Source organism: Amblyomma americanum, chromosome 11 (assembly GCF_052857255.1).
Source record: "Amblyomma americanum isolate KBUSLIRL-KWMA chromosome 11, ASM5285725v1, whole genome shotgun sequence".
NCBI classification, from domain to species: Eukaryota; Metazoa; Arthropoda; class Arachnida; order Ixodida; family Ixodidae; genus Amblyomma; species Amblyomma americanum.
Genome location: NC_135507.1, coordinates 60515826 through 60529509, shown reverse-complemented (window position 1 = coordinate 60529509; position 13684 = coordinate 60515826). Strand labels below are relative to the sequence as shown.

General features: G+C 43.1%; 1 protein-coding gene across 1 annotated transcript in view; it reads right to left on the bottom strand.

The window, feature by feature from the left end:
• Positions 1 to 3381: 3381 nt before the first annotated feature.
• LOC144109662 (uncharacterized) overlaps positions 3382 to 13684 on the bottom strand; it is a 50927-nt gene continuing 40624 nt past the window's right edge. The window contains exon 4 of the mRNA XM_077642471.1: positions 3382 to 12029. Coding sequence (XP_077498597.1) covers positions 11260 to 12029 — 770 coding nt within the window. The 3' untranslated portion in view covers positions 3382 to 11259. The remainder of the gene's footprint in view (positions 12030 to 13684) is intronic.

The window sequence follows — 13684 nt, the reverse complement described above, 5'->3', positions numbered from 1 at the left end:
TAATCGTTAATCATTGCATGAATCCATTAGAGCAGAGTGCAGTGGTCTCTTTGCCAAACAGCGATGTTAATATGCAATGCTCTTTCTTACAACTTTTCGGCGCGACCAGCTGGCTAATAGCACCGCCGGATACATCGCCTCTATCGGGCCTTGGAACAGACAGCAGTGCTTTCAATGACAGTTACAATTACTCGGCGAATGTGTACCACGCTTTTAATGGCCACCATGCAAAACCAAACAGCGCGACAGTCTGAGCATTGCACTAGCTGTGCGATGAAAGGCAGAAGAGACCGCATAAACAAAGTAAATGGTGCATCAATAGTCACGACCACTAAAGCTACGAAAAGCTCACTCACGACTGTGTCAGCAAGACTATCACAAAAAACACAAAGATGCATTCCATTTTTAGCAGCTAGGCGTCAGTGCAATCGGTGCCTTAGCAATTGTTGTGTTTACTTGTCCCCTGGTGCACGCAATATGAATTATCCACTTTGAATGGAAGTACTTGCATCTGCAACGCGTTCAACTACATTAACTCTGGTTACCCAGATAGCTTTGACCGCGGCAAAATGATTGGCATCTGCGGCTAGACCCATAAAATGTTTCAGGGGGTGCACACATCCAAGGCAGGTTTTGAGATCATTCCTTTCAACTTTTACACCACCCGAATACAGCTCTGAGGTAGCCTCACCTGATTTGACAGTGTGGTTAGGCCCCACTAACCCTAGTTGGGCTGCTGACTCAGATACTTGGGGTAGTGATCACAACCATATTTTTATCTCGCTCACTCCTTCGCATCTACAGAAAATATGCCGCAGCGTACGCATAGCATCATGGGACTCTGTACGCGCAGACAATCTTATTTACACTCAAATTGCCTTCAGCACAAACCCGGACATACACCCTCAATCTGTGCGCTCTCCAATTCGTCAAGCAGAAACTGTTCATATGATAGGCATTCTCCATTTAAATCTTGTGCACTCTATCCTTCAGCCACGGATAATATATTAGGCACAATTTCAACGTTTCACCCGCATAAAGTAGGACTCCCTTGAAGCTATCAATCATGAGGCTATGCACGCCATAACATATCTGCCCCGTTTAACACCCATACGCATGCTTCAAGAATTCACCCAACTTAATCCATTCAGTGAACTCATCGACCAACGGGTGGTAAACAGAGCTCGCAAACAGTCTCTCCAACTTCATAGTTTAAAGGCATTTGTTCCGTAGCCATACTGTGACCTCACATACAATCGCCGCACTGTTTCCCCATTGGTATCAGCCTGAATGGTGCATATCGTACATGGATGCATCACATACAGCAGAAAGGGGAGTCAGTGCTCTGTATTATCCCTCCAATCCACATCTCAACTCTCGCGCGACATATATACTACCGATAGTGCACTCCCCAGACGGTCTAAAACTCACTTGCAACAATAACGTTTTTCTGTCTGTCTGGCCCAGACATTGGAACTGCAGGCCATTTACAGTGCCATTGCTTCTCTTTCGCATGTTCTCACATTCAATACAGTTCATGTTTACACAGACTCCCTTGCCGCCCTTAAACAGCTTAATGTTTTTCAATGTACATTCCAGTTACACAATCAATTAATGCGCTCTGCACAAAGTACCTATGTCCTGTGCGCATACTCTTGATTCACGGCGATGCTCAGGATCCATATAACATTCTATAACTCACCTTGACACATTAGACGACCGCACACCTTGCCCTCTTCCCCCAGATCCGTTCCTGTCCCATGTTGCCGATTCCCAAGTTCTCTGCCAACGAACACGCGCTCTCATTGCTTCATGTTCGCACCCTCTCCCCCTAGTCTTACTCGGCAGGCGGAGGTATCTGTGCACCAAATTCCGACAAGGGCGGCTTTGACATCGTCTGTCTGTCATTGGTGGCGTGCAAAAGATCTGCCGGCAACTGACAGGTGCCCTGACTGTGGTGCTGCACTGAACATTTGTGATGTGCGGCACTTGTGGACATGCCCAGTGACGGCTGCTATTAGAAAACGGCTCCTCTGGGAGGAGGGCCTGCAGCAGAACTGCGAACGTGACTATATGAAGTGGACCATGAAATTTCTTTTATCGTCATCATCAGCAACCTCTCTGGCTAACTCAGCAAAACGGGTCTTCACTCCTTTTATGTTTCTATCTCCTGCATTCCTTCCCCTTTTCTCAACTCATTCATCATGGCGCGCTTCTCGAATAAAAACAAAAAACTACGGCAAAGTGCAAAGGATTCATACTGCTAAAAGCATAAATTGCTATGGGTACGTGCTGCGGCGTTCTTAGTTCCTCACGGTCAACCACATGTCGCTGTCATGTTGCAGTAGGTCTCTCTTACCTCTTCCTGCTGCACTAAACAGGAAATGGCAGGCCGCTGTGCTGGCTCAGTGGTTAGCGCACTCGGCTACTGACCCAGAGTACCCGGGTTCGAACCCGACCGCGGCAGCTGTGTTTCGATGGTGGAAAAACGCAAAAGGCACCTGTCTGCTGTGCCACATCAGTGCACGCTAAATATCCCCAGGTGTTCGAAATTATTCAGGCATTTTTTGCGGCACCTCTTTCTCCTTTCATTCCCACCTTTTTTCCTTTTCTTACGGTGGGGGTTCGGGTGTCCACCGAGATACGTGAGCAAGTTACTACGTCATTTCCTTTCCTCAAAAACCAATTTTCCAATTTTCAGGACCCATTGGTAACACTGCACTTATCTGTTCTCAGAAATAGTCTATTTCACAAGGTGACGCAGTTGGGTTTGTTCTTTCTATCTTTGTGAAAGTAGCAACACTCTCCCTTCGGCTGCTTTCCTCCTCGAATTACACTCTCCCACCAGCGGGCACGCTGGGCACGCAATCTGAACCCATCTACGCGCAGGAGACAATGCCACGGGAGGGTCACTGGAAGGGCTTGCTGTTCCGGCTTTTGAAAGCATTCATTTAAAAACTGCTGTGCACAAGTATTATAATCGCCTTGTAAATGTTACGTTAGGTTGTAGTGGCACGTATCCCTCATGACAATAAAGAAGTGAACCAGAAGGCATGCTCTAAATGGCAAGAAAAATTTTGCACTTCAGCGTCATTCTCAGGTACACTGAGGCATCGGGAACGAAGAGTAAAACTGAGCAGGAAATTAAGCTGCCATTGTCTTGGGCAACAGACAGATGACATTCAATGGGGCCAACAGCCACTTAAGAAATCTGAATCTATGTCCAACAAAAAAAAATGAATCTATGTGCATGAACGATACACAGGCTGATTTTCGCATCCCATTTGGCTAATGTACGAAGCAAAAGTGTCGGGTGTCGCATGGTTTCGTTTCCAGCTTGCAAACTGTAAGCTCCTACGACTGCTAATCAAAGGCAGTGCATACACAAATAAGTCATTTTTATTTCTTCTCAAAAATCTATTGGTCGGCAAAGTGACTCGGGCGAAACAGCATCTTAATTTATTGGCACAATACTAGTCGCCCTGAAGGACCGTAAGACATGGCGCGTACAAAATAATTACATCACACACAGTTTTTCAGATACAAAACAAATGTGTCGATAAACAATGTTACAGATTTGCAAAACAATCTCGAGCAGCAAGTTTAATTTTATTGTCACAATACTGGCCGCCTTGTGAACGGCCGTAAGATGTGGTGTATACAGATTACTTTCAGAACACACAGTTCAAAATACAAAACCAATGCACAGAAAAACAGTTACATATTTGGAAGACAATGCGGAAAACTCTTAAGGGAAGGAAAAGATGTTAGAGTTATGTGGGCGGATGAGATTAAGAAGTTTGCAGGGATAGGGCGGCTGCATCTGGCACAGGACAGGGTTAGTTGCAGAGCTACGAGAGAGGCCTTTGTACTCCAGTGGGCATAATCAGGCTGCTGCTGCTGTTGATGATGGTACATGTTGCTGAAAATAGCTCTTAAAAGCATCTGTAAAGGTTTTTTAAAGGCCAAAAGACATCTCATAGTGTGTGTGCCATGTAGATATTATCAACAATGTTGAATGCCATTTACGGAGATGCTGAAAGGAAAAGCCACTTCCGTAAAGAAGGGCCTTGATGCCAAAATTTAGATGCGCCCAATGATTAAATTTATTTTAGACATGCATTAGATTCACGAATAATAGAAGTTTGCAGCTTTGCTACCGTGGATTGCGAGTTCACCTGAGTTCACTGTTCTCAACAGCAGAAAGCCGGCTTCCATAAAGAAGAGCTCAGCAGCCAGAAAAGAGATGCACCTAATGATTCTGCCAGTGAAGTCTTCTGTGGCCTCAGCAGGCCTGTTATGTGTATTTTGTTTTTGATCATGCAGAATATTGTATTAAAATCAATATAGATGCACATTAGAACCATAAACAGTAAAAATTTGTAGCTTCGCTAAAGCTGATTGCGAGTTCACCTGGGTTCACTGTTCTCAAACCACCGTAGACAATCCCGCGCAGACAACTACTTTTCTGAAAATGGTCACACAAACAAAACCAACTGTGGGAAGAGAAAAATAATGTGGTTTCTTAAATTTCACAAATGCTCCGCAAAGCATGCTGGAACATCAAGAGAAGCACAGTACTTCACACAAAACAGTCCTTTTCGTCTGGACAAACTCTGTCTTTGCTATGTTGATCAGCCATTGTTTTATTAGCAGCTCGTCGCATTTCCCTCGAGGAGTGCAAATAAAGTTAATCCTTTTTCCAGCCTGTTTAACATTGAAATATGCCAAAGTACCACATCACGCAGTGCAGGCGCGTGCCAGCGGACACTGTATGATGCAGGCCAATCCCGACAGGGTAAAACTAAAAAGCAAACAAAAGTTTTTGCACCTCATGGTGACGTGGTGACCATGTGAAGGGGCATTCTGGTGCCCGGAAGCCAACGATCGGGCAGAAAAACCTGCCCCCATTCTCTTTGAGGAGGTCAGCAATAGGAAAGTGAGGAGGAAGACGCAGGGCGGGGAAAATCCAGGAGATGCGGGGGGGGGGGGGGGGGGAATTTCTCATTTTTGCTCTCTACGTGCTCTGTACAAAGAACAGTTAGGAAAAACGTAAGCCTGATGCCACGACCGTAATATGTGTTCTTCCTACATTGAGCAGAAATTAACACAAAAGATATGTCACTTGAGAGCAAAACGAGCATTTGTTGCTCTCGACTACTATCCAGCGACACACTGTATTAGGTTACATGTAGTTATCGGGTATCAGCTTACTCAGAAATCTTCCTTTCAAAAAGTGCATGCCCATATCTACGCAGTTGTGTGACTTAAGTTTCTTAAATATTATCTTGACTCATTATGGTAATTGCATCCCTCACCTATAGCTTTCACAATTTAGCTTTCGTGCTATATTCGTGAAGCCATGTGGTCTTCAACAGCGGTCACCATTTCATTGACATTTTACCTTCCTTTATGGCATGTTCTCCATAAATTTTGCAGGCAATTTTTGGAAATTTAAAGGGAAGAATGGCCCAGCATCAAGTAACGAGGACAACAGGAGAGCACACACATGCACAAGTGCCAACTGTCGACTTTATTGTTTGGATGCCACTATGCCGAAGTCATACAACGCAACATGCCCCACACACGTGCATGCACACTCACGAGTGTGTCCTCTCCTGCTCTCCTCGTTACTTGATGCCGCGCCATTCTTCTCTTTAGCTTGTCTGACAAACTTGCCCAAGCCTATGCGTTTCTTAATTTATTTTCTACAATATTCTACCACACCTAACTGCTTATTGAACAGGCATAAAGTTATGTGGTTAGTAATGTAAAGCCTGCATTTACTGCTGGAGAGATGTGAACGTACAAATGAGTACCATTCCACCAAATAACATCCTCTGTGCAGGTGTCTGTAATCACTATATTACTGTTTTTCAACCATCAAGAACATGTGGATGCCAAACTAAATTAGCAACACCACATTATTAATGCTGCCACCCCATGGAAGTGTATCATTTTAACCTTCTGCATGAAAAATGTTCTGGATATTTCGTGGGAATTCTCCGGTAGTTTCGTGCTTTTTCGTTGCATTAACTGGAGGTTGTGGTAAAAACACTTACTTTCCACAAGAAAAGGGAGTGAAGAGCATTGTCAATCAACACGTCGCATTTTTGAGAAGATGAAAGAAAATGAAAACAAGGGCCCGTTAATTTTAAAGATCTGTTGGGATAATAGTATGAATATATATATAAGGGTAATTAAAACAGGTTTAAAAGTGCTGTTCACACAGTGTTGTCATCCCAAATAGTGATGAACCAATCTGCCGAATCTATATTTCTGCTTCAGCAAACTGAAATATTCCTTGTTAAGACAAAGGCGACGAAGATGCAGAAGTGCGCACACAAATTTTCTGAAGTGTTCTGGATCCATAAAGAAGAAAATGCTTGCACTCATATCACATCAATAAGAGTAGCAGTGCTTGGTTTTGTTTTCTTTTAGTTCTTTGACCCGTCTCTCTCTGCAACATGAGCACTCCATCTTAGAATGGCTGAAATAATGATTTGTATTTGTCTTTAAATCATCTCTGTATTCTAGTGCCATATCTTTCAGCCCATAAATTTAAAAACACTATATACAGAGCGACCAGTTGTTATTCGGTGTATGTCTGTGTCATGTCCACAATGTGCTTGTGCTGCCATCATGTGTAAAGGCAGTCGCTTCGCTGCAGTGCTCACACTTGTATGGACGCTCAGCCATGTGGGTACGAAGGTGGTGCGTCAGGGTGCTCTTGAGAACAAAGCTGCCCACAGCTTCAGCTTTCTGTGGGCACTACATCCTTATACTTTGCATGGATGACAAAATTTTTATTGATTTGATTACAAATCCTGGAAACTTGTTACAGAACACAATTACAACTGACAATAAACTCCCAAGCAGCAAGTTAACTATTTGTGACCTAATCAACTTCATGAAAAAAAAGAATATAATACTGAAGTGCAAATTTGAGAGTGCAATGGCATACCGTCTAGCCAGAGGGTTCACCTGAAAACAAAGAGACGTCAACCAGTAGAATGCAACTTCGCTGTGAACAAGGACCTTGTGCTGGGAACAGAAACGTAAATTAAGACCTTTTTTCTGGTTGACGCCTCTGTTTTGAAAACTAATAATGCTCAAAACACATACCTAAATCTAAGGATGGAGTAGAAGTTTCTTAAAGCTGACTGCTTTTTAACAAATGCAACTCTAAAAGCTGTTTATAAAATGAAATAATTTTTTATGTCACTGGCGCTTTGAGAAATGCAGTAACCAAAGCACGTTCACTTGACTTTCCGTAAGCAAAGCATATTATACAGTGGCTTGCTATATAAATCCTTAAATACCCTGAAACTGGCACTGTAAAATGGAATGAGAACTACACTGAAGAAGGATGGAAAGTTGAGCGAGTTGGTAACAGTTCATGGTGGGTGGAACAATGCAAACAGACGAGAGACGTGAAGAGGAAGACGCAGACAAGCGCTGACTCGCAACTAATGTTTTTATTGAGCAGAGCATACATTTTATACCCAATAAACACGTGACATATCAGTACCATAGCAATTGCACTGGCAATTTCAAAAGTTACATCGCTACACACTTATCAGCCGCAAGGTACACTCTCATCAACAACGAGCCTCCCCTCACCCCCCTTATTTTCAGTTCATGAATTATCTAAAAATGAAACCTCATAATCAACCAGAAGCAAGGAAGGCTGGCTAACACACTCTGATTGTCTTTTTCGAAAGAAATATGCCTCCATTATTTCCCTGGTTGTCTTATCTCTGTGGCAAAACAAAATCTTTGTTTTGGTGACCAAGGGGCAGCTTTTTTTCTTTTTCTTTTCCTGTTTTCTGCACTCGCGGCAATGATCTCTCAGATGGGAATAACTTAAATTCGAGAGTGAATTCAAGTGTTCCCACAAATGAATATTAACGCAACGGGCGGTTTGGCCTATGTAAACTTTCTTCCAAAAGAATGGAAACTCAGAAAACACTGAGGAGGCGCAATCGACCAACCGTGACCCGTGTGCTACTTGGCATTGGAACAGGCTAACACTTTTACTTGTTCATGGCGATTGCTAATGGCTCGGCATAGCCACTCAACATTTACGGTGCCAGAAAAAAGGACGTTGACTTCGAAACGTCCAGCCACATTTTTCAAATTGTGTGCTATCTTGTGTACATACGGAATAACAGCCAGTTTGTTATGCAACTTTTCGCTGTTTGGTTTCACACATTCCGCCCTTACCAGTCGCAAAAGCTTTTCACAAGTTGATGAAATAAAACTGTCTGGAAAACCTGCGCTTTTTAGCCGAATGACTTGTGACAGCACACTATCTGCAATGCAATGATGACACGTGTTCTGAAGGCCAGACCGAATGCAAGACATAGAAATTTCGTTTTTTACAATTTTTGAGTGCCCGGATGAATAGTTTAAAACAGGTTTCTGGGACCTTAGTGAATACTCCCAACACACGTGGTCATTTTTGAAAAACAATTTGAAGCTTAAAAGCTGGACAGCATCATTTGATGCAGCCTCAAACGTGAGCGCGCTCACTGAAAGACCTAAGTGGTGCGCATCTTCCTCAGCACTGCGCTAGTGTTTTGAGTGCCCTGAAGCGGCAGAAATCGGAGACGGTTCTGTTGATAATGGTGTGTGTGAACTGGTATCTGCACATGATCTGGTTTTCCTTATATTTGCTGTGCTGCCAGTGAATAAAGTTAGATGAAGTTTTGCGCTAGTCCTGTGTACCTCTTTCTTGTGTTTGTCTGGGTTGCGCTACAGCTCTTTTGTTTCAAAATGCACCATCTAGCCCAACAAAAAGTTCTTCTAAACCATGTTTCACTGCTAAACGAGTGTAATTTTGGGTCCTTGGCGACGGCGACCCCAAAAGTGGAAGGTGATAAGTTAGATTTGTTTTTATCTGCAAAAACTCATAAAAGCAACATTCCTTTCAGAGCCATCGTTTCGGAAGCAGGCACTTGGCAATACTCGGTATTCAGTTAGCTGCAAAAGCATCTTTCAAAGTCAGTTGTGGACGATCCATTTATGGTTGACAAAACAGATAGGTTGGTGCAGTTCCTAAAGCTTAGTAATCTGGGGTTGTGTTCAGGCTTCGGTGTCGACATTGAAGACCTATATTATTCTCTGCCTCACAAAGGCATGTTGGAAGCAGTCAAAAAGTGCATCGCTGAAGAAAATGACGAAGCGTTTTATGGGTCACTGCAGGATCTGTCAAGACTTTTCTTGAAATCTTGTCGTTTTATTTAAAGTCCACATACGTTGGGTGGCGAGGTGAAGTGTATGTGGAAAAAAAGGGCATATGTATTGGATCAAAGATGGCGCCCACATTAAGCAATATTTTTCTAGGTCAACTGGACAGAACTATTAACAAACACATCAATGCACTGGCAATACGAATTTTCAGATTTGTAGACGATTTTCTGGTGCTGGTTGAGAAAGAAAACTTAAGCAGGAGGATAGCGGAAATCTTGAAGCTCTTTCGCGAGAGTGCAAAGGGACTGTCATTCATGTATGAGGTTCCATCAAACAATGCTATCCAGTTTTTAAGCCTCAAATTGTTTTTCAAAAATGTCCAAGTGCGTTGGGAGCATTCAGCAAGGTCCCAGAAACCAGTTTTAAGCCATTTATACGGGAACTCGATAATTGTAAAAAACGAAATTGCTGTGTCTTTCATTCGCACTAGTCTTCAGAACTCGTGTCATCATTGTATTCCAGATAGTGTGCTGTCACAAGTCCGCAGGCTAAAAAGCGCACGTTTTCCACACAATGTTATTTCATCAACTTGCGAAAAGCTTTTGCGACTGGTAAAGGCGGAATGTGTGAAACCAAACAGCGAAAAGTTGCATAACAAACTGGCTGTTATTCCGTATGTACACAAGATAGCACACAATTTGAAAAATGTGGCTGGACGTTTCGAAGTCGACGTCGTTTTTTTCGGCAACGAAAAAGTTGTGTGGGCTATGCCGAGCCATTAGCAATTAACATGAACAAATAAAAAGTGTTAGCCCGTTCCAACGCCAAGTGGCACACAGGTCACGGTTGGTCGATTGCGCCAGCTCAGTTGTTTCTGACCTTCCACTCTCTTGTAAGAAAGTTTACATAGGCCAAACCGGCCGTTGCATTTAGTATTCGTTTGTGGGAACACTTGAACTCACTCTCGGATTCAAGTCATTCCCATCTGAGAGAAAACTGCCGCGAGTGCAGAAAACAGGAAAAAGAAAAAATGCCGCCCCTTGGTCACCAAAACAAGGATTTTGTTTCGCCACACAAATAAAACAATCAGGGAAATAATGGAGGCATATTTCATTCGAAAAAGACAAGCATTGTGTGTTAGCGAGCCTTCCTTGTTTCAGGTTGATAAGGAGGTTTCGGTTTTAGATATTTCACGAAGTGAAAGTAAGATGGGGGAGGCTCGTTGATGAGAGCGTACCTTGTGGCTGATAAGCGTGTAGCGATGTAACCTTTGAAAGTGCCAGCTCAAGTGCTATGTTACTGACATGCCACGTGTTTTTGTGGTATAAAATGTATGTTCTCAATAAAAACATTAATTGCAAGTCAGCGCTTGTCTGTGTCTTTCTCTTCTCGTCTCTCATCTGTTCGCGCTGTTCCACCCACCATGATGAGAACAACTTTTGTTGAGACAGTGAGATGATTGTTTGCCTCCAAATCTATAAAGCATGTTTGTCAAGACTGACAATGCAATTTGTAATGAAAATACGCCACATGCAACGATCACAGATTATTCGACAACAGATAATCCACAGGAATGTAGTGCAATAAAGCCTTCATTTTTAAATACCTAAACCAAGAGAAAACTCTAAGAACAAAAGCGAGCAATGTTTATCATCAGGCGGCTAGGCTTGTTTCTCTGCTCTTGAGTACAATACAGCCCCAACAAAAGCATGAAAAGAATAATGAAACAGCATGCTTCTCTGGTGGCATTAAACTCGCTATAGGATGCAGAACTGCTCTGACGTCAGTCAATTTGCTAGCTAGTGCCAAACACTGCAGCCACAATTCATGCACATCATTCAATGCGCTGAAACTAATAAAATGACATGATCATATCCGTACATGGCACGATTTCAGTCTCATTCATGACAGTACCAGCTTGGTATGTTCAGGTTTCTTATGGAGGAGTGAACGCAACCAAAAGATTGCTCTGTGTAGACGTACTTTGAAGAAATGTAAATTTGCATTCTTTTCTCAAGAAAGCAAATTAAAAAGTGAGAAGTCAGCTAGCAATGGCTTTAACATCTAATGCTGGGAAGAGGTATCAAAACTTTGAGGAACCGTGGTTTTTGAAACGTGTTTGTTCTCATGGCGTTTTAAATCACATTTTTCTTTAAACGTCTTTGTGCAAAACTGACACTGATAAGGTCTTTCACTCTTATGGGCTCGCACATGCCTAGCAAGGGCTGTACTCCGATTAAAGGCCATGGGGCAGAGCTGGCACTGGAATGGTCTCGCATCCGTGTGGGTGCGAAGGTGATTCACCAGCGTGCCTTTTTCAGCAAAGCTGTTCCCACAGTGGTCACAGTTGTATGGTCTCTCACCCGTGTGGGTACGAAGGTGTTGCACCAGGCGGCATTTATGAGCAAAGCTGCTGTCACAGTGGTCACAACTGTATGGACGCTCACCCGTATGGGTGCGAAGGTGTGCCACCAGTGTCTCCTTTTGAGCAAAGCTATTTCCACAGTGGTCACACTTGTACGGACGCTCACCCGTGTGGGTGCGAAGGTGTCGGTCCAGGTGGCCCTTTCGAGAAAAGCTGATGTCACAGTGGTTACACTTGTATGGACGCTCACCCGTGTGGATACGGATGTGGCGGATCAGGCTGATCTTTTGAGTAAAGATCTTCCCACAATGATTACACTTGTAGGGACGGTCATCCGTTAGGGTGAGAAGGTGCTGGTCTTGGCAGTTTTTCTTCGTGAAGTGCTGACTGCAGTGGGGGGACTGGTGCAGCTTCTGACTCATGTTCTCCCCAGACAGCACTCTGAGCTTGGGATCAGCTGTGACCAGGCCTGCACCAAGTAAGGCGGGGTGTTTTTAGGAAAATACGAGACCATGCGTGTTTGGTGGTGGCAATATTACACAATATTTAACTCAAGTCTATTTCAGTGTCAATGGGTTAACGCTCAAAACAGAAAGATGAGTTTTTAAAATAAAATTTCCTCGTAATTATAAATTTCCATAGAGCTGGAGCATGAATATTTTAACTTTCAAACAATTACTCAGAGCAACAAGCATACTCAGTAGGCAGCTTAAGAGTCTCAGCAACTTACACAAAGTGCTCATATAATGCCTGGCTTCATGGAGATCTTCCAAGCCTGCCCAGGAGTTTTGCACGAATAACATGTCTATGAGCTTTCATTAGTGACACAGTACACCGGCAATGAGTGTATTCCTTCTGTCTACAGAAGCAAAGCAAAAAATATTAGGAAGGCAGAACTCCTTTAATAAATCTAGCATAATGAGGTCTGCTGGTCTGACAAAATAAATGCAGAACAGAAACGGTCACATTGAAAACCACAAGGACAAAACCATTTCTGTCAGCAGTGTCACCAATGTAATACACAGCACTAAAGACAAGCATGAATTGTTAACAGGAAATCACAATGAACCAGACTAGATAAGTATTTCCCAACCGCAGATAGGATCAGAAGCACAGGCACTACAAGCTTATGCAGACATCAGATAAAACAGTAGTTATTAAAATCGCCCCACATCTGACAGCACACCACAAGGTATTACTATTGCGATGCAGAGCTCACATTATAAAGTTGTATGCAGAAGCATACAGAAAACAATAAGCCATGAAATAATGAGACATGAAAGATCAAAAGGCTGACAGAATGACAATAGAAACTGAAGAGCTAAACTGGTGAGACTACAGCACAAAAAGCAAGAGTATTATGCAGAAAAGGCAAATCCACACAAACACATGCACTTTTTCTACTGCATTTTTTTTTCTCTGTACACTCTAGCTTGCATCTGCAACTTGTGCTGCTGTCTACTGGATCCCAAAGTTTCTTCAGCAATCATGCACAATTTCACCTGTAGAATGTTTCATGATATCCATTGTTCAAGTTGCGATGATCGTTGGTTTATACGGTCTAACAACCCAAAGCAACTCAGGCTATGAGGGATGCCATAGTGGAGACCTCCAGGTAATTTCGACCACCTGGGGTTCTTCAACATGTACTCACACCACACATTACATGGCCTCCTAGCATTTTCCCTCTAAAAACATGACGACAGTGGCTGGGATTCAACCCGTGTCTTTTGAGTCAGCAGCCGAGCACCCTAACCACTGAGACACCATGGCTGGTTGCTGCAACGATGAGGTAGTGTTCTAGGCGTTAACAAGGCAGGGTCTGATACGTCTTATTTTGTGCAACGATACCACAGTCTGAGATCACTGGCTATGCTATTTTACATCATGAACATCAAGCAGTTCAGCCTGCATATGCTTAAGGAATTGGTTTTGGAAGATGGTCCTTCGGGCAGCTTGTGTAATCATTGGTCGCCAATATTCATTTTGATGCCTGCAACATGAAACACAGCAATAAAGATGATTAGAATAAGAACTGCAAGGCGAATAACAAAGTGAGACAAGTTAGACAGCAAAAAAGTACAAACACCTAATATTGATGGCAGGTTTTCTTCTCTATAATGA